Below are 22,091 nucleotides of genomic sequence, written 5' to 3' on the forward strand. Positions count from 1 at the left end.
CCGGACTTAATGACTTTGGGATAGGACTGTCACAGAGTCAGTCCTACCTTAAAACATTTTTAAACAAGCTAATTTTTTAAGTGTCATTTTTTTGTACTACAGCATAAAATAAACATTTCAGTTTGTTCCAGACATTCAGAAATGTCTCAGTTATACTGCTGATAATGGTTTTGCTACTTAAATAGGAAGGGAAGAGTTCATAAGCAGAAGAACGAAATAAAATTCATGCCCTATTTGTTGTATTAAGGAGATCATAATATGATGCTTTCTATTGCCTTCTTTTCTGTATAATAATAAAATGCACAATAAGTGTTATTATTTGCTTGTACTACTATTCTTGTTCTGTTTCCCTAGGCTGATACTTTACAGCAATGCTTTCTCTGTTTAATTAAAAAATGTAGTGCATTCTACATTACACTTCACATGTAAAGTAATAATTAAAAAGTTGACTGTTTCCACATTTTAAAATGGAATAGTATGTGCAATATTGCCATTTATTTAAAATACATAAAAATAACTTCAAATCTCACTTATCAGATCTTGTAAAGTATTGGAAATCACTCAGTTCACTGATGGTATCTGTTTAGAGAGCTCATTTGCTCTATCTCATAAGTACTTTAAAAGTATTAGAACTAAATCCTTCCCAGCAGTCAAAGGAACATAGGCACATAGAAAGTTTGTGAAATCTGTATCTGCTGAACAGTCTTCTTTTCCTACTCTTGCAAGGCATTCATGTTTTGGAGCAGGGGGAACACATGTAGCTTCATCTTTCTTAAAGAAACTACTAGCTTCTCTACTGTATATGATTGGTACATATTGGAGTGCTTTTGGTTTTGGGGAGCACACCTCAGCCAGCAGAGAGCATGCTTTTCAATTTAACGTGTGGTAGCCAAATGGTCCTTGGTTTCTTGAATGAGTCCAGCATTAAACATTAGGTTGGAATCTGTTCCATGTGTGTTTGGCACAGTGATTTCTTAGGTCACCTACACAAGATGAATAAAAATTCTCAATTTCCATCTAACCCCTCAATATAGATAATGTCTGTCTATGTATGTATGTGTATCTCAGCTTTGCAAACAGAAACTTAGTTATATCCAGATATGTCCAGTTCTCACACAGTGAGTTGCCAGTAAACTCAGAGATCAGGTGACAAAACTTTAAGTGTTCCTATGTTCTGATTTAATATATACACAAAAGACAGCACCGGGGTTTTGTTTGTTCTTTTTATAACCTGATGATGATGAGAACTTTTAGATCTTCTGACAGAAACATAGGAATAGCAAGTCGACTCTTTTTTCCTGGCAGCTCTACCTCTATTGTCCTGAGGGAAAGGGAAGAATGGATAGCTCATAATTTGCCACCTAGGCTATTTACTTCTTGCATTTTTCTCCATATAGCATGTATTATCTGTTTTGTAATGATTCTTTTTTCTTGTCTTTCCATGCTTATTAAATCCTTTGCAAATGGCTCTTTAGCATAAGTGAAGAGTGTATCAGTAACATGGCATTTCAGATAAAGCTTGTTACCTTAACAGGACATTTTGCTTGAGAAAACATTATACATGGTATTCTGTGATTATTTTTTGTTTGTTTGTTTTAGGCAATTATACTTTTAACTGAACTCATCAGGGAGAACTTCAGAAACAGCAAACTGAAACAATGTTTTCTACCGGCACTTGGGGAGCTTCTTTACCTCATAGCCAGTGAGGTAAGACTGTCAAGGGATCCTTACAAATTTAACAAATGTGAAAAAAATTTCCCATGGAAAAGTAGACAAAAAAGCAAATTACTTTCTCATTTGTATCCTCAACAGTTTCCTTGTGTGTTCTGTGATACTTTTTGTGCTGTAAGAAACATGTTAGTCCAATCCTGTACTTCATCTGAGATTGATTAAATTGTATTCTTCAAGTATCAACCTGAAGTAACTAGTTTTAACTTCATAAAACAATTTAGTCAATCACCATAATGACTGCTGGCCTCCAGGTGGCAGATCTAAGGGTTAGAACATCTTAGCTAGAGACTTTGACTAAATAGGGTGTATCAGGACAGCCTATGATATTAGTAAATTAATATATCTGGTCCATATTAGATCTTATCCCAGCATGGTTGAATTCACAACTCGGTGGGAAAGGAAATGGAATGATCCTGACTAATTTCAAATGGAATTACAGTGATTCCTGGCTAGAATTGATTTAAACCTTCAGTCTAGAAATAGTAGGTTCACATTAAAAATAAATGAGCAATTTGTAAAAAAGAAATACTGTCAATAGTAGGAACTGAAGATGACAGCTGCTCTAAACCCTCACCTTTCTTTTTCCTTACTCAAAAAGTAAAATACTTTCTTTTACTCACTAGAAATGAAGGTGACTTCAAACAGCAAAGGCGTAGCCCTAGCTTCTCTAGAGCCTTTGTATTAGCTACATAATCTATTTACTCTGAATGCTATCATGTTAGTTTAGTCTGTGAGGTCACTTGATAAAGGAATGAAAGTACCATCTATATTTTGGCTTACTGTAGTTATGGCTTTGTACTGAACTTAAGTGTTTTATTGTCAACATCCTGTAGTTCCTTTGCAATGTTCCGAAAGATTTAGTGGTTGCCTTGTATTTTGTAGGTTAGCAAGCATCGTCCTTTTTTTGGTTAGACAGCTGCCAAATTTGTCAAACACCCAGAGACTCACAGAACTTGTTCTTACACTGAGAAATTATATTATGTAAAATACATCCACAGTCACAGTATATTTCTATGTTTAATACTTTCTCAGTTTTCCTTGAGAGAGAAAAATTGTATTTAGCATCATCAGACAGATTGCAAACTATGTATTTTAACCATTAATAAAAACAAATAAAGTTAAAATTCCAACTTGAAAATTATATTTGGCAAGAGTATTTTACACTGCTTGATTTTATTTTGAAATTAAACTTAAATGGTTGAAACAATTCTGTTTTCACTGGCTCTGTAACAGCAAAATGATTTACATCCACTGACCCTACTAGATCTTTTTCCTTCTGAAAATGTGAATTGAAAAAATTTTGAGACTGTTTGATTTATGAGCATCACAATGTTTGAAGCATGATAACTTGTATTTAAATGGCAACTCTTTCGTGTTTCAGGAAGATGTATAGTAACGGATTGCACTGCTTTGAGTCATAGCTAAGTAATTATTAGAGAATAGGAAGAAATATTTGGAACTACTGTACATGTATGAACTTAATGTACTGTGTCTTGGTAAAACTTCAAGAATACCAGTGTGATTTGTATGCTTTGAGACACTTCTTTTAACATTTCTTTTTTTAGAAAAGTCTTTATAAAGCTTTTAATTTCTCTATTCTGTACCTACTTGATCTCAAAATACTGTACTGTTGTAGGCATTTTGTTGCTCATTCAGCTGCTAACAGTAGTATTGAATGACCTTGCACGATCACATACCAACCCAGCGGTAGTATAACAAGATGAAACAAGAACATTTATTCCCAGTCTGTATCTTTAAACAGCAAAGTTTTATGCCTTGACTAATTTAAGAAAAAAAAGTCATAACTGCATCTAATTTATTAAGAAATGCCCACAAAATATTTTATTCCTTGTTTTCTTTCATTTTGCTCTTCAGACTACTTGATTGTTTTATCAAGCTGTTAAATATTTTTTATTTAAAATGTAAGTTTTTGGGGACATGGCTGATTTTATTTATTTATTCATTCTCTTTGTTGTTTTGCTAAGTGTTTCTAGGCCCAACCACAATATTAATATTAAATAATGATAAAGATTATTTCTTTTTTTATGTGAATATTTGGTAAAATATAGACTATCAAACATTTAAAATCAAATGCAGCATGAATCGCTACCTTAACTACAGGCTTACTGTTTGTACTTCTGTGGCTTAAAAATACTATGAAAAAGTAGAGGTAAGCATAATGGTCCTCTGCAATCCTAAACTCTGATATTGTGTCTGTGCCTGCATATGAGATCACAGTAGTAAGACCTTATGCTCCATCTCTGCATTTTTCTTCCAAAATGAAGCCAAGAGCAATTCACAAGTAGCATGAGCAGACCCCAGGGAAGATGTTCTGTTACTCTTGAGCAAATTGCCTTCAGGGAAAACTTTTAAGTTCTATGTAATATTTCTACTCATTTTGTGCTGTTTGTGTTATTAAGGTGCAGAACCTAAAATTTAACCAAAATCAACATAGGCTGTAAGCAAAAAGTAGGAAGAATCCCCATTGTTTGGCTATATATTTAAATTTATTAAATGTCAAATTTTATAGGTGTGTTTAAGAATGGTGCTAAGTTCATACACCTTTTGCTTTTTTTATTTCTAAGTAGAGACTAAGCCTTACAGAAAGTCATTAATCAGTCTGAATAATGGAAGAATAATTTATACTTCAGGACTGTACAGTTTCTTAAGGCTTTTTATTTTACAGTACATTTAATATGTATGGTTGCAGAAAAACCTGACACAATTTCTGATTAAATCAGATTATTAAAATGAGAAGCAGATTCATGCTACTTCCAATATAGGCTTTTTTAACTCTGTCTTGACTTCTAGTCTTGTCCTGCCTTTTCCAGGTAGAGCAGGTTCCACTCTTGACTGTTAGAAAGTAACCTACCATCCCTCTTTGAAATTTGGGCTGCATTTTCTTAAACTTATATGCTAAGCCGTGGAAGGCAGACTCTGGTTAAATGTCAACACGTTTTTACACTGATAAGATGAAGGAGGTGGAATGTAGTAGGTTTGATGTCTCTGTTGGGTGTCAAACCACTCTTATTCTTACTATCTGTTTACTTCCAAGGAAAATTGTTCCATACATCCTAATGCAAAGTTAGCAGAAATAAAGCTTAAAAAAATGGGACATTTAACAAACTCATTTTCTCTATTGATACATGTTGCAAATAAAGTTTTATTTTCAGTACAGAAGGAAAATGAAATTTGTCAAGGCAATTAGGTGATAGTCTTCCCTGCTAATGTGCTATGCTTTAATTAACTGCCTGACATTATCACATCATATACGTTGAATTAGTGTGAGCCACTCAGAAATCAGGAAACTTAGAAAGTATAATTTGGTTCTGCACCATTAACCTCCACCTTGCCCATCCTATGGTTTCTTTATTAGGGACACTTAATTATAATACTAAAAAGAATATGCTGATATAACTAAGAGAGTTCAAGAAATGTATAGTATCTGCAGAAACTGTTGCTTGTCATCCTTTGTCTACTTACTAAGACAAGCTACACATTGCTTTCATGGCCTATCAACTTCACAACATCCAATGGCTATTATTTCTCACTTTCTTTTCCAAAAGAGGCTTTTTTTTTTTTCTTTCAGTTGCTAATATCTCTGTTACTAGCCTAGACACGGAGATTGTTTTAGTTAAATCTTAAGGATACCCAAGTGTCTTCTTTTAAACTAGAAGTTTTACAATAGGCTACTGTGGGGGAAGGAACGTGGGGGGAAGTGGAGTTTATTAACTTCTAATGGAAGAATCAAACCCCTGATTCAACTAGCAGTGAATCAGTGCAGTGTCTCTAACAGGGCGATTTCAAGGAAATAATACATGAAGATCTTGGAACAGTGTTGGTTGGTATGTACTGAAGGCTATACCGTACAGTAATTGTTCTTAAACGGTTTGTATCTCTTTGTATGACTTGGAATACTCTTTTTCCAAAGTAAGCTTATTTTTTGTTTAGTTGCCAGACAGAATTAATTTAGTTTGTTTGGTAGAATTAAGTCACATTGAAAGAGAAGCACTACTGCTATTAATAACCACTTATCTCTTTCTGAAGAGATTAAAATGATTGAGAGGAATGCCAGGATATATTTGTGTGTGTGTGTGTGAATCAGGAATTAATGAAATCCGGAAATACAAGGGCAAATACTGTAGTGGGTTTTGGAGACTATTTAAATAAAGGTAATAAAATACAAATTTCTGTGCTCCAAATGAAATAACAGTAAATAGCAATACTGCCCTAGAATTTAATGTACTTTGCATATGTTGATTTGAAATGTGTATAATACGATCCCTGTTAAGAATCTGTTACCCATTTTTATGTGACTGAGATTATTGTGATTTTTTTTTTTATTTAATCATATGTGCCATTGACTTCATTTCAGGAGGAAAAAAGGGAGCACCCCAGAGAATGCTGGGTTGTTCCCTCGGCTGCTTACACTGTGCTAATGAGGTGTCTTCGGGAAGGGGTAAGGCTCTTTCATTGTCCTCAATAGAAATTCTCCACTGTAATAACCCTTTAGGCATTGTGTGAGGATTGTAGCCTGCAGCACTGCAGTCCGTTGTCAGCTAAGTATTGCTCTTGCATTTAAATAATCATGATAAGACCATGACCTAAGCAGGAGATTAATGCAAAAATGTAGCGTTGTTCTCTGTACATTCAACATTTATGTATTGTTGCTTGTTTTTTTGGAAATGGGATGGTATATATAAATTACTGTTGATAAATGTGGATTTTATTAATGCAGTGGCTTTCTCTTGAGAAATATTCTGACAGTTTGTACTGTCCTCTTGCAATCTGATTTTCGTGCATCTTCCATAAATCTTTGAGCAAGATTTACATTCTATTTTGAAGTGGCTGATACACAGGTTTTGAAAACTGCATTGTTATCTTACTGGGTTGTTAACATTCTTTCAAGGCCAAAAAGTAGTAATTAGTTTTATTCTCATACATGTGCTGTGCTGTATTCCTCATTTTTCTTGGTGATGACTTAGCTGTGTTAGAAGGGAAGAAAAACATGCATATAGTTCCAATTTGTAAAATGAAAAAAGATTGAGTTTGAGGGTTTACATTTACATTTGTATGAGAGCACTTGACTTTATTTTTGCCTGAGGCAAAGCTGAAGGCAGAAAACTTGTCAGAGGTTGCTGGGGGGAGGAAAGCAAGAAAAATACCTTTTTCTTTTCCCTTCTTTTTTTTGAGATCTTTATTGCCTACAGCTTGTGATTAATAGAGGAAGAGTCTATATGCATTTTAACATCTTCAAACCTTCAGGTGATCAAGAACACACAACTGTGTGTGTATTGTGGACTCTTTCCAGCTCATAATTAGAATAAGATGTCATTCTAAGGCACATTAGTGAAGCTATTAAATTATAAATTTAGTAATGGAGGACTTGCCATTTCTGAATATTCAGTGTACAGAAACTAAATCGAGACATTCATAAGACATTAATTTATTCCTATAGAATAAAATCACTTCTTAGTCCTGAAACATGTCAAATTTTACGTAATAATTGCTCTTAGTGTATTTTTCTTGAAAAAAATTAACACAAAATAGAAATACATTTCCCATGCAGTACTTTGAATTAGATTTAATTAAGTGTAAATTTAGAGTTATGCCTAGGCTAACCAAGTACAGCTGTGCATTTCTACAGTTTCTGTTTGTGAAGATGCCTGAGGTTTGTAATGGAATTTTAAGTATTTGTGCTTGTTTGTGTGAGTACAGTGCAAATATACTATTACAAATTGCTCTGCCTCAGTTGTAGCAGCTCAACTTTCCAGAACAGCACCACGTGAAGAATTTAAAATGCCCATAAATATGTAAAGTACATAAACATATGGAAATGGAGAAACTTACACCCACTATTATTAACTTCTACAATTTCTTTTGCTACTGTTTTCCTCCAGTCTTGCAGCAATCCTCTTCTTATTCTCCATAACTTTACCAGCCACCCATCTTTCTTGGAAATGATGTTTCAGCATCTAAAACTAGATGGTTAAAATAATATTATTGTTAGACATCTGTTTGCAAGAGATTTTTTAAGGAAAGAATAATCAGATATAAAACAAGTTTTTGTGCCAGATGTTTTAGATGTAGAGGTGGAGGAGGAATGAACAAAGATGGAAAAACAGAGAGAGAAAGATTTTCAAGTATTCAATTCAATTTGTGCTGTCACCTTTGCATATTTGTTTCAAAGCTTGTAAAAGTAGGACTACTGAAGTAGATGCATTCACGATGATAGTATATCAGTCTCTTCAGTTTATCACATTATTTAGTGAGAAAGTAGGTCTCAATCTTAAGCAGTAAAAGTTACACAAAAAATGTGCTTAATGAATTTTTATGAAAAGATCTGTGTGGTGTTGTCAGACTGACTTCAAATATAACCATGTGTCTTAGAGATTAATTTTTAAAAAATATTTTAAGCTATAAAACTAGAATACTTTAGGATGGAATGGACCTCTGGAGGTCATCTAATTAAACTTCCTTCTCAAAGCAGGTCTAAACAGATCAGATTGCTCAGGGACATGTCTATTTCACTCTTTAATGTCTCTAAGAATGGCAGTCCCACAACTGGGCAATGCCTGGACTACCCTCTTAGAAATAGTTTTTCCTTGTATGATTGGAGTTTCCCATGTCGCAACTTGGGGCCATTGCTTCTTCTCCTATGGCTGTGAACCTCTGAGAAAAATTTATCTCCAACCTCTCTTTGTCCTTTGGTCAGGTAGTTGTAGACAGCAGTAAGATCTTCCCTGAACCTTCTTTTCTCAAGGCTTGGCAGCTGGTTCGGCCTTTCCTTGTATGTCATATGCTCCAACCCCCTGACCAACCTGATTCCTTTCTATGATGGGGACACAACTGGCGCTGTGGACAAGGGAGGGCAGTGGATGTTGTATGCCTTGACTTTAGGAAGGCCTTGGACACGCTCTCCCATACTCCCCTTATCAGCAAATCGGTAAGGTACAGACTGTTTAAATGGAAGATAGAAGGTGGGCAGGAAAATTCACTCAAGTGATCAGTGGTGCGAAGTCCAACTGGTAGCCAATAACTAGCAGTGTCCCTCAGAGACCATTACTGTAATGTCTTCAGTAATGACCAGAGTGACCAACTGGAGTGTATTCTCCAGCTGTATAACACCGAATTAGTGGGAGGAGCAGCATCAATATGCTGGATGTCAGGGCTGCTAGTCAGGAGTAGGACAGACTGGAAAAATGGGCTGCTGAGAATGTCATGAAGCTCCACACAAGTGAGAGCAAGGCCTTGCTTCTGGGGTGGAATAGCCTCCTGCGACAGTACAAGCTCACTAGGAAGCAGCTCTGCAGAAAAGGACTTGGAGGGTTACCAATCAATGAAGAGTTGAATGTGAGCCCGCAGTGTGCCCTAGCAGAGAAGAAGCACTACGGCAACATGGGCTGTATTAGCAAGAGAGTAGCCAGCAGGTTCAGGGAAGTGATTCTTCCCCTCTGTGTAGCAATAATCAGACTGCATCTGGAGTGCTGTGTTCAGTTTTGGGCTTCCCAGTACAAGAAAGATCTTGACATTTGGGAGTCCAGCATAGTGCTACCAAGGTAACTGGAAGAAAAATACCTAGTGTTCAGAATCGCTTCTTAATTGATTGCCAGATTTGTTATATTAAAGAGCATGTTTAATGTTTTCTAGTTATGTTCATATATTCTTTTTCACAGAGAATAAAATACGAACTATGACCATATGTAAAGAAAATCAAGTGCCTTCAATCTTTTGGTTTATAAGGGTAAGCAAATCCTAAGAAAAAATGAGCTTGGACCTTCTGGAGATTTTGTGGTCTGGCCTTCTGTTAAAACAATGCCAGCTTCTAGTTGCATTCAACATCAAAGTTACATGAGGTTCCTCAGGGCTTTATGTACTTAAGCTTCAAGTAACTCCAAGGATGGTTATTCTGTAAGCTCTCTGCCTATTTCAGTGTTAGACCGCTATCATGGTGAAGAATATTTTTCCTTATATCTAATGGGGATTTCCCTTGCTGTAGCTTGTGTCTTTTTCCTCCTGACCTTTTATTGGTACCTCCAGAAAGAGTCTTGCACCATCTTCTTTAACTGTCTGTGAGGTGTTGGAAAACATCTCTCTTAGCCTGTCGTTAATCATCATGTGCACCTGACCCTCAGTCATCTTGGTGGACCTCCTCTGGACTAACTGGCATATGTCAAAGCCCAGCTTACAACGGGTAACTAAGCTGGGACACAGTAGGCCAGATAGTCTCATGTTTCAGAATATAAGTGAAAAAACACCTTCCTTGGTCAGCTGGCTGCTTGGTATGTGTGCAGCCCAGTATGCAGTTAACCTTTGCTGCCATAAGGGAACACTGCCGGTTTGTGTTCAACCCGTTCTGTTAAATATTCAGGTCCATCTCTGCCCCTCTGCTTTGTAGGAGTTATTCCATCCTGGGTGTAAGACTTCGCATTTGACTTTTGTGAATGTCAGGAGGTTTCTGTCTGACCATTTCTCCAGCTGTGTGGTGGACTAACATTCCGTTGGTTCAACCATTTGCTCTGAGCTTGTGCCATCTGTGAACATGCTATGATTAACAGTATCAGCCCCAATACTGACCCTTGATAGCACCAGCTCACACAAGCTTAACTTTGTACTGCTGATCACAACGCTTTGAGTCTGGTGGTCCAACCAGCTTTCTGTATACCTTGTAGTCCTCTTCAGTCCACACCTTTGCTATTTGGGTAGGTAACGGAAACCATCTGGAGAGCCTTGTTAAAGCTGAAGTAAATGAAAGCCACTGCTTTCTGTTAGTCCACTGGGCCAGTCAACTTGTAATTGAAGCTTGTCATGTTGGTCAGGTGGGTTCACTCTTGATAAATCTGTTCTAAATGTTACCATTCATCTTGCCCTTCACATACCTGCAAATAGCTGCCAGGAAAATTTGCTCTGTAATTTTTCCAGGGACAGAAATAGGAATTCCTTTTCTTGCCTTTTGGAAGGTGACCATGCCCTTTGTCCCCTGCCAGCAGTCAACAGGACTCTGATCACCACAAACTTTTGAAGATGTGTGCTCCTTCACAAAAATGCCAGCTGGCTTCTTCAGCACATCTAGTTACATCCTTTCTGGTTCAATGGACTTACGCGTGTCTGGTTTGCTCAAGTGTCCGCTGCCTCTGTCTTCCTGTCCTGTAGGTATATTTTACTCCCCCAGATTTTGCTGTTTGGCCCATGGGCATGGAATGCCTGTGAGCAGTAAAGACGGAGGCAGAGAAGGAAGGCACTGAGCTCCTGAGCCTTTCCTTTGTCCTTTGGCCCCACCTTGTTCAGCAGTGAACTCAGTTTTCTTCAGTTCTATTTTTATTACTGATATACCAACAGAAACTGTTGCTTTTTGAACCTTTCTGAATTTCAAATCAGTGTTCTTTTCTGCTAACCTAATACGCTGGCTCTAATGTGTTGTGGGTTTTGTTTGGGTTGGGTTCTTGTTTGGCTTTTTTTTTTTTTTTTGAGTCAATTTTACATCACTCTGTGCCTGCTACCAGAGCTGCTTTGTCCAGGCAGTGAGTGGCTCACAATGCTTAGTGAGTGATACAGAGGTGTGGTAGGGGAGCATGTGAATGACACTGTCCCCCTCCCCGCATCCTGCTGTGAAATAGCAGATAATAGAAATAGTTAAAATGAACAGTCTAGAATTTTTTAAGGTCTGACTTAAAACTAGTAAAGCACTGGATGTGAAAATCCTGAAGATACTGTCTACATTTGTCTTCAGCGTGCTTAATGTTCTTTGACTGCAGCTTAAGAACTTAGCTGCTGTATTTCTTTGTTACCTTTGTAGCCTGTAATCAGCTATTTATTCAATAAATTTCCCTGATCTAACAATTTATTACATGGAAGTAAGCTTTGCATTCTTAATTAGAAATTAAGAAATCACAATCAAATTTAATTAAATCATAAGTTTATTTTATTTGTCCTAAGCTAATTTAATTAAATTTTATATCAGTGTGTTTTCTGAGATGAATATTTGCATATGATCTTGGTATTAACGAAAATGGCAAACTAAATTTATGTAATAAATCCTGAATTACCACTGTGTTAAGTATATGCATTGTAAATACTTACTTGTAGCTTTTTATTGCCAGTTAAGAAGCTTTATTTGATGTATTTGATAAGGATTCAAGAAAATAAAACCAATTTATGTCATTCAGTACTGTTGTTTATATAGCTTTGAGTTTTGTAAGGTAAATTTGCTGTTCTTCAGTTTCATTATGAACTACTCTGGAGTTCTGCAAGATTCAGAGCAGAATTGCCCTCTGAAAAAGAACAGTAGAGCAGGAAGGAGTTTGAAATGTACGTGTGTCCCTTTTATTTGCTTATAAAGGAACACAATGTTCAGAAAATGCAGGTAGTGTCATTTCCACATACCTTCTATGCCTCAGAATCTAACAGTGACAAAAGATTAAGTACAGGTGAAAGGAGTTTTAGGATGGTGGAGTAGGGGATTGGGACAGCCTTTTATCTATAGTGGATCACAAGTTCAGATTTCCTGCACTTCAGTGTTGTTAACATGAGATAGAAGGTGATATTCAACTCAGGCAAAGAAAAGGCATGTTCAATGATGTGTCAAAATAAGGAAATTGGTACACTCTTGTGTAAGTAAACGATAAGCCAAATTCTACATTTTTAGTCTTGGTATAACGTTGCAGTTTGTCAGAAGCCACGTAGTAAATATTACAATGTTTTCCAACAACCGTTTCCAACAGTGACACATAATGCCTGTTCCAGGCATCTATATTCTTGTCTGTGTTCAACTTTTAAATACTTGTGTGCAGTCTCTAAGATAGCAGGGTCCAGATTTCTACAGCTAAAGTGTTCTTACAGTTGCAGTGTTACGCAGTCATGAAAGATACCTTCTGTTTCTGTTTTTTCTGTTATTAAATAAGAAAGGTTATTATGTAATATTAAATGCCTAATGCTAATATGGCTACCCTTTTCCTTTCACTCATTTTACCCAGTTTATTCAAAATTCCTTTGCTAAAGTTACCCTTGTTTACTTCACCCCAAATGTGTCATCCTATCTCTTATTTGAATCTACTCATTGACTTTGCATATATATTTTTGCTTTTTGTTATCACATTTAAGATTCAACTCAATCTTAAATGAAATCGCAGTTTTAGTTTCTGCTTTACATTTGCCTCTTCTCAGACTTACGTTCCAGTCAATTCTCTTACCTTTCTGCTTCCACTGTTTTCTCCCTTATGTTTGCCCCTCCCTTCCTTCAGATCCTCCTTTTACACATTTTTTTCTGATACGTGCTTAGAACCGTTAATCTTTCCCATATCTAAACTACTTTTTGATATCTTTTATAATTTTTCTTGTCTGATTTGGTCTGGATTATGTTGCTTTGACGAAGTCCTTCACTGAAACTAGACGGTGAGGTCAGAAACTGTGTGCAAGCCTCCTTTTAAGTCTTCCTGTGTGAAAGCAGAGGAACCACTGAAAAAGCTTCCAGGAGCTCGGTATATGTCCATTTCTGCTTACAAATGTAAATATAAGGTACACAATTATGTACAATTTCAGTAATAATTTCACAGAACCTGGAAAAAACTATATATCGACAATACATTTGCATGGATAAATTAATATATACAGCTATAGCTAATTAGCTGTATCTGACTTTTAGAATGTGCATAATCCTCTCATTTTAAAGCATGGCACCTGGAGAATGTATCTGAATCAGTAAATGGGTAATGGGGTTACAAAGGATAATTTTCTGTCTCTTGGATGTGCAAGGTACTGTTTAAGCAAGATTTTTAATAAATTAGAGCTTGCCAGTGAACTATATAGTACACATTTCCCGCTTTCATATGGATTTCTTCCCTGATGAGGGAACAAGATACAAGTCTAATGGTTTTGGTTCTGAACTGATCAGAAATTTTAATAATAAAAGATAACTTTAAAAAATAATTACCAGTATTTAATATAAGGCAGTTGTTTTATAATGTATATTCTGAGCCAGAGCAGTTCATTTACAGTGAATTTAGAGGGGAGAGGAGAATTTGGAGGAGAGAATAAAATCATAACAATTTTCTCAGAGAGTATAGGACAGCCTATAGTATAAAAGTGATAGTCTGAATCATATGTATTCTTACTTTTATTTCTTCTTTAGGTATCAGTTTTCTAGTTTCTAGTTTACTGACAGGATTGCCTATAATATAAAAGTAAAGCTTTGAATCATACAGATTACCACCTCAATTTCTTCTTTAGACATCACGTTTTGTTAGGTTACTGACAGAATTGCCTGTGGTCTAATAGTAATGTTCTGAATCATACATGTTATCATTTTAATTTAGATACCAATTTTCTAGTCGACTGACAGAATTTTAAAACATTTTTCCACAAAAGGGATTTAAAATTTTTATTTCTGTATGTTCCTTCTTCTCTGTGCAGGCTTTATATTGCAAATTGTTACCAAATCAAGATTTAATTCTTATAATCATGGATGCTTATGATGATAAAACTTTACTTCGTTACATTATGTTTGTAGTTTCTTTTTATTCTGTCTTTTTAGATTAAAGAAATAAGTGTATGGAGATTGATTTAGAATAATGATGGAATACAGTGTAACTTCCTGAATCTTTCAGCTTTTCAAATGTTTATCAGTATTAAGCTTTTACTGAAGTGTGTGTCTCTGTACACAGTGTAATATAAAAAGATCATAAAGTATGTTGTGTTAACCTTTAAATGAAACTATGCTATTTTTAGGTAGTATGTTGGTTAGCATAGTGACTGTGTATCATCAGTGCCTCCAAAACTTCTAGTGCACTGTTAAGTTCTTAACAATCAATAAAAATATCCAGTAGATTCAGTTATTTTAAAAAATGAAAGTAGATTTCTCGATGATGAAGATTTGTGCACGCGCGCACACACACACACACACCCCCAGTTGCAATGAAAGTCTTGATTAAAAGAAGTTCTCTTTTTTTAGTAGTTTACATGTATCTACCCTTTTGGTATTTGCTTTCTCACTCAGGGCTCATTTTCACTAAGCATCAATGACTTCTAACTGGAAACAGATACATATGCAAGTGTTCAACGTAACTGAAAATTAGAAGCTTTAAGTGCATTTTATAAAACCAGTTGAAATCTAAATCCAGTGAAAGTAGATGATGTGCTGCTTCTTGATACAGTTCTATTCATAGATTTAGATTTGATGCAATTCATTATATGGACAGAGGTTAAGCGTTACATGGAACGGTTTTACTCGTATCTTGAAGATTGGTTTCTGTTCACTAACATAGCTTATGTCCTGGTAACATGACAGAATGACTCCTTTAAGTAGAGGCCAAATACTAGTTAAAGTCACTCTTCCCTTCCAGACACCTAATTAGGCAGAAAATGGTACAAGTCTAGTTGCTTAGACAGTGCTCGGGAATAGATCCCAGAGGAGCTGAGATGGACAATCTCAGGGGACAGGAAATGGAATTTCTCTGACAGCCTCATTGAGTTTTGAGAGCACTGTGATGGTATACGACCTTTTTCTAGCCAAAGTAGCAGGACAATCTGGCACAGGGCATAACTCATCAGTAGCTGAAAGGAAATAAAGCACACCTTCAGGACCAAATTTTGTGAAGAAAAGCTGTCGTTGTGCCTGGAAATTTGTTAATGTTATAATAACTATTATCTGCTGCATAATGCTTTCATTATGATTTATTAATGGAAGTATAGTGCATTTATTGAGTGTTTCTGCCTGCTTAAGGTAGCAGTGGAGTCCCAGTTGGCATTCCTAGTAGTCACTTCATATATGAGAGATTTAACTTGACTATTAATAATTCAATTATTGATTCAATTTTAAATGCATATAGTCAGTTTAGTAAATCCATTTATTTTTACCTTAAATGTAGCAAAATAAAAAAAAGGACTTAAATTCAGAAGTATAATTCACAAAAACTGAATAAAAATTAAAATTATTTATAAGAGTTTTTTGAGAAAATTAATTTTGGTAAATATATATATGTATTTAGGTATAATAAATCAAAATGAAATGATATATTTCAGTAATAAAAGCTAAAATCAGAGAAGTCTAAATCGTCTTTGGTTTCATGGCTGTAAATGAGAAGGAATACCACAGAAACCAGTAGAGTTTTATAGAAGAGTGTAACTGGTTTAAATGGGAATTGACTTTGGTATTTCTTTTAAGTATTTGAGTAGAGCTGCAGTTCCTTGGGAGAACAGGAAGGATTAGCATGAAAATGATCAATGCAGATTTTTTTTAACAACTTTATACCAGAATTTTGAAATATTTCTACATCAGTGTCTATATTTTAGAATACCCAAGTCACCAGAAAGAAGAGTGGATATTGAATATATTTTTAATGAAGTATAAGTTCTCCCCTTCTGGAAGGCTTTTGTACTGCTTTTGAAAGGTTTCATTATCATTGCTCACAGTTGTTGGTAGTTCCAATTGTGAAGATAAATGTCAGAAATCCAAAGGTTAGTAGGATAATGTGGAGATTAGTTTAAGAAAGAAATCAATTAGATATTATGATGAATTATTTGTGAAGCCAGGCTATGAGGTAGACTTGACAAATTAAATTGGTTGTCCCTCTTATATTAAAATTCACTCTTGCTGAACTCAAGAATGCCATTTAAGACATTGTTGAAAGACTCCACTTATTCATAGTTAAAGATTGAGATAAGGTGAAGCAATGCACAGCCAAAAAGCCACCAGCAATGAATCTTCCAGTTCTGTTGAGGCAGACTCTGCTTTTAAGTGAAAGAATAAAAAAAAAAAAACAAAAAACCCACACCCAAAAAAACCTCACTAAAGAAAGGAGGTGAAGGGGAAAAGAGAGAGAAGTAGAGGCTCTGCTTTTAATTGGTCTGTGTTAAGTATAGCTTCCATTAGGGTCAGTAAGGGTTTCTTGAGAAAGAACTGCTGCCATGCATTGTTCATGATGTGCTGATGGCTCGTGACTATTCTTACCTGATGTTTTTTATTTCATAGAGACATTGTAGGATGAATAGTATTATGTAGATGTTAAAGCTACATGTACAGTGTCTTTCCACAAATTTGCAGATGAAATTATTTGATTAGTATTAAAAATATGAAAGATTGAGAATCCCTTACAGAAATTTAGGAGTTGATTGGATCCAGTGTTTTTTCTTAAACTTTTGTCAGGTTTGTCTGCTTCAGAACAGTAAGAGAAGGGAGTTACGGAATAACTTGACTTGCAAGAAGGCTGTTTCTTTATCCCAGGGGATTGTTGGCTCTTCTGAATAAAGAGGGTTTGATGTAATCAGTTTTATTTTTCCTAATGTAACTTTATCTCATAATCTTGCTATTCAGAGCCAGTTGTGGTGATGAATTTTGATACACATTGATTCTTTCATGCATAAAACACTGATCATGGAACACCTCTAATATAACAAAACCATTTTGGTTTTGAGTGACTGCATTTAATTTGGTGTGATCATTTGGAGCTGAAAGATTTTGTCTTAAATTATACATGTAGTAAATTGTCTTTGCAGTAGAAGACAAAGTGGGGAGAAGTAGAATCCGTAAGGATAAATTGTCACAAGGTGAGGTTTCCAATAAAATGCCTTTGTCAAGTATCAAGTGAAACCAAGAAACCACACTAAGACAATATACATGGAATAAAACATGGACATAGATAATAGTTTAAAAAGAAATTGGAAACATTAGAAGAACTTGCATATGAGTTTTCCTTTCCTCTCCTTTCTATAGGAAGACCGAGTAGTGAACCATTTGGCAGCAAAGATAATTGAAAACGTTTGCACTACTCTCTCTTGCCATGCACAAGGATTTATTACAGGAGAAATTGGACCTGTCTTGTGGTACCTTTTTACACATTCTACAGTAGATTCCTTGAAGATAACCACTGTTTCGGTAAGGAATTTCCTTTTGTGATATAGAAATGTTTTGGCATTTATTTTGAAAAGCATTCTGAATTGAAGCTGAAAAGTTTTTGAGCATGTTTTCTGTAAGTATTTGTATTTATATTTCAGATTACTCTAAAATATATTTATAATTTTTTTGAAATTGAAAAGTCTTACAGTCCAGAGCTTATGGAAAGTTGCAGAATCACAGAACTGTCAGGGTTGGAAGGGACCTTGGGAGGTCATATAGCCCAACCCCTTGCTAAAGCAGGTTCACCTAGAGCAGGCTGCACAGAATCACATGCAGGTGGGTTTTGAATGTCTCCAGAGAAGGAGACTCCACAACCTGTCTGGACAGCCTGTTCCTTGTGATTCATTGTTTTCTGGAACATCTGTTTTCTTGTGCTGGTGATCATGATTTATGTTTGAAACATTTAATCCTTTGAAGAATCAATTCAATTCTTGCAAACTTGAAATTTCTTTTTTGTTTGATGTTTTACATGACAGGTGTTTATTCTTATCACAGACTTGCTTGGAAGACATATTTGAAATCTTCATGTTACTTACTGTAAAATTGTCAGGGCTGGTCTTTTCCCTGAGTTTGTAAGTTAATATAGGATGATAACAAGAGAATCAGAGCTATAACATGCAAGCAAAAGGTTTGGAACAAAAAGATTTGTAAGCCAGAAAATATTTAGCAGGGCTGTGAGTTTAACTGTATCTCTTGTTGACAAAACAAAAGCCTTATCCACCAATACAGGTAATATTTTAGAACTGAACAAGTTGACTTACTTTAAATGAAGTGTGATAACTGGATGCTCATTTCCTGAGTAGAGCTCAGGCTCACTAATGAGTTTACTGTTGGCTTCCCAGATGGAAAATGGTAATGTTGCTGCAGCACATCTAGCACTGAGGTAATAAAAGAGTGAGAATTAAAAACACAGCACAAGTGTGGCTGAAGAGATAAATGGTGGAATAAAATTATAATTTAAAAAAATAGGTATTTATTAAGCATTTACTTCAGTGTGTATTTGTGGCAGAGTCTTGCCTGGGAAATAAACTGCTCTAATACTGGGGAAATATCCTGACCTTTTTGAACAGTAAACTTATTTAGTAAAATACATGTTACAGAAGCCTTTGTTCTGTGGCACCTCCCAGTCTTTGTAAAAACTTAGTCTCAGAACTTTTTATGGATAGAGAACTGTCAGTCTCTAAAAATGTAAAATATATGTGTAACCTTCATGGAGGGCATTTATTAAGTCTGCTAGGGCATTTATTAAGCCTTCCTTTGAGTCTGGCTAGTAGGCTGCTTTTTCAGAAGAGTTCTTTTTGAGTCTTTAGCCATTTGATCTGTGAATTTTATGCTTACATCATGACTGCATATATGGAAAAAGACAAGATTAGGGTTATGACTTCCCTTACTTATTGAATATTTTAAAAAGTCTGCTCAGTCCTCTCTTCTCCTACTGCTTTTGCCATAACGGATGTTTTGTATCTTGTGCTTTCAGTTCTTGCCAATCATTAGACTGGTGTTGTGGTTTAGCCCCAGCGAACTGCTAAGTGCCACACAGCTGCTTGCTCACTCCTCCCACATGGGTATGAGGGAGAGAATTAGAAGAGTAAAAATTCACAGGTTTGAGACAGACAGTTTAATAGGTAAAGCAGAAGCCGTGCATGCAAGCAAAGCAAAACAAGGAATTCATTCACCACTTCCCATCAGCAGGCAGGTGTTCAGCCATCTCCAAAGCAGGGCTCCGTCACGCATAATGGTCACCTGGGAAGACAAATGCCACAACTCCAAACATCCTCCCCTTCCTTCTTCCCCCAGCTTTATCTTGCTGAGCATGATGTCATATGGTATGGAATATCCCTTTGGCTAGTTTGGCCAGCTGTCCTAGCTATGTCCCCTCCCAGTTTCTTGTGCCCTCCAGCCCTCTTGCTAGCAGGGCCTAAGAAACTGAGAAGTCCTTAGTATAAATGTTAGCAACAACTAAAAACATCAGTATGTTATCAACATTATTCTCACACCAAATCCAAAACACAACACTATACCAGCTATTAAGAAAAAATTAACTCTGTTCCAGCCGAAACCAGGAGAACCGGGCAGTTGTTGTTTGCTGCTAGATGATAGATCTTTATTTTTATATCTTTCAACTTGTCCTGAAGTTTTCCTCCTGTTTGTCTGCTATCCACTTGGAGAGCTTTGCTTTGATGTCTACCATACTCTTGCTTCCTACACCAGACTTCTGAGCTGCTCCATTTGTAGGGGCCGGCTGGACAGTTAATGCCTGTTTTGTGTGCCACAGTGAGCAGCATATCCCAGAGGAAGTCTGAACTACATTCAGACATTGAGCAAAGAGAGATCACCAGAGGAAATGTCAGTGGGATATTTTTTTTAAATCCTCTTGAAAAGTCAATTTCTTCTTGGACAATATAGTATGCTTGAGTAAGGCAAGAGCTTTTTTTTTCTCTGCTCAGTAAGATACGAAAGTTAGACTTTTGATTCTTATGAATGCACTTGTCAGTGCAGACTCACTATAGCTTTTTGTAGCAGAAGGCTCACAGGTTGGTATCATCAGTGCCACGTTTTACACAGTTTGTCCTTAGATGAGGTTTCTAGTGACTGTAAGAAGAGAGGGTTGTTGTTTGTCCCTCTGTATCCTCACCCTCTTTTGAGATCCCAGATCATTTGATCTCACCAAAGCTGTAAGGTTGAGGTGAACAACTGAGAAATCTTTTCTTTTTCATAGTATTTATGAGATGGGTAGCTAGCATCTCTTAAGCACTACTGGAGTTGCCTTTTTTTCCATAGTATCTGATGAGAAGAAAATCTTTATGCATCTTGTCTGCAAGGTAGGAAAAAGATGTTTAAGAGGAAGCCAAAACCTGAAGAGCTTGTTGTAGTCTGGTTTACATTTTTTTTTCTTTCTTCCTTTTTATATCCATGGACAGCTACCAGGACTTACTAGTCAATGAGGCTTTTCTAATTGCCCAGTTCAGTCAGTGTTGGCATTTGTGTGGCCTTCTCTAAAGGAGATTGAAAGTATCACAGATCTTGAGTTCCTCAGTTCCTTCACCTCTTGTTGCTGCAGGTGTCATAGAGCAACCTGATCTCTGTGGGCTTCTTGCTCACCCAGGGACATTAAATGTAATTAATTAAATGGTAAATTAAATTAATTAAATGGTAACCATATTAATACTGTAGTTCAAAACTGATTCATCTGGCACTCCTGGGCTGGCACTCATAAGGCTTGCAATGATACTAGTTTTGCCAAGCTCTTCCCTCCTGATTTTTTTTTCCCTTCCCTTTATAATGCAATTCAGAGACATTAGTTGTTAAAGCTTAGCAGTCCTCAAGAACACTCTAGAAGCCCTCTTACAGATGACGTGTTTAGGACAAAGCAGTATGTTTTAGGAGATCACGATAGCTGCAATTACCAGAGTTCCCTAGAGAAACTCAGCTGATTTGTGGGACATCCTTTCAACAGCAGTTGTCAATCTTAAGTAAGAAATGCCTTTTTATCATTCTATTAACTTTTTGTCCTCAAAGTTCCTTAGCAGTGCATGCTTTAATGTTGAGGCCAGCATTTTGAAGAGATGACCAAGTTTGTGTGTGCACACCGAGTTCTGCTGAGGCAAAATATTCTTCAACATCTTGTGCAAATCTGCAGTATAAATGTACTTATGGACAATATAAGCAAAAACCCCCCTATTCCCAACTAACATTTTTTTCCTGTGAAGGCAGTAGGCTTACTGGAGATCATACCTTTCCTTTAGGTATTTACTGAGGTTTTAGTTATGCTGGAGGGTAGGGCTTGCTCCAGACTGATATATTGGAGAGCTCTGAGGGAAAGCAGCAGTAAAGGGGAACTGCAAGAGTGAGACTTTCACTCTTCTACATCCTTGGTCCAGCTCCTTTGGTTTTACTGGTCTTCATGGAAATTATTGCTATCCATGTAGCTAGTTCCATCTCTTTCTTCCAGACAGATAGTTTCACACAAGTATGTTTGGGTCTAAATGTGTTCTTGGTTTTTCCCCTGCACTGTTTTGGGGATTGTGTCGTTTGTCAAAAGCCTGAGGTTGAATTGTTTTATACTGCATATGAAGTGAATTGGACAAGGAAGCTTCTGAAGTAGGATACACTAAGGTGGTACTTTAGTCCTGTTGCTCCTTTGTAGTGAAACACTAAAGTATCAGGAGGGTGAACTTATTTGTTGGATTTATTACTCAATGTCTGATACAAATCATGGTTATGTATAAATACTGTTGGGGTATTTGGGTATATAATCTTAATTTTGGAAAAAAATTATCAATGAACATTGAAATCTAGCACAGGCAGATCTTTTACCAACTGAAGTTCAGAGAGATTTCAGTGACGTACTAATTTTTAAAGGAAAGTACTAACGTATTCTCCAGCTATATTGTACAATTTCTACATTCATGAAATTGTTGCTATAGGCATTTTTATTCTGCATGACCACATATATTGAGATCATCAGTGT

The 22,091-nt window shown here is 36.1% G+C and overlaps 1 protein-coding gene across 2 annotated transcripts in view; it reads left to right on the top strand.

Annotated features, from left to right (window-relative positions):
* ULK4 (unc-51 like kinase 4) overlaps positions 1-22,091 on the top strand; it is a 249,721-nt gene that overhangs the window by 47,797 nt on the left and 179,833 nt on the right. For both annotated transcript variants that reach the window (XM_056334570.1, XM_056334571.1), the window contains exons 18-20: positions 1,600-1,707; positions 6,107-6,190; positions 17,438-17,599. In XM_056334570.1, the coding sequence (XP_056190545.1) occupies positions 1,600-1,707; positions 6,107-6,190; positions 17,438-17,599 (354 nt within the window). The remainder of the gene's footprint in view (positions 1-1,599; positions 1,708-6,106; positions 6,191-17,437; positions 17,600-22,091) is intronic.

The sequence above is a fragment of the Falco biarmicus genome, chromosome 4, assembly GCF_023638135.1.
Source record: "Falco biarmicus isolate bFalBia1 chromosome 4, bFalBia1.pri, whole genome shotgun sequence".
In the NCBI taxonomy this organism is placed as follows: Eukaryota; Metazoa; Chordata; class Aves; order Falconiformes; family Falconidae; genus Falco; species Falco biarmicus.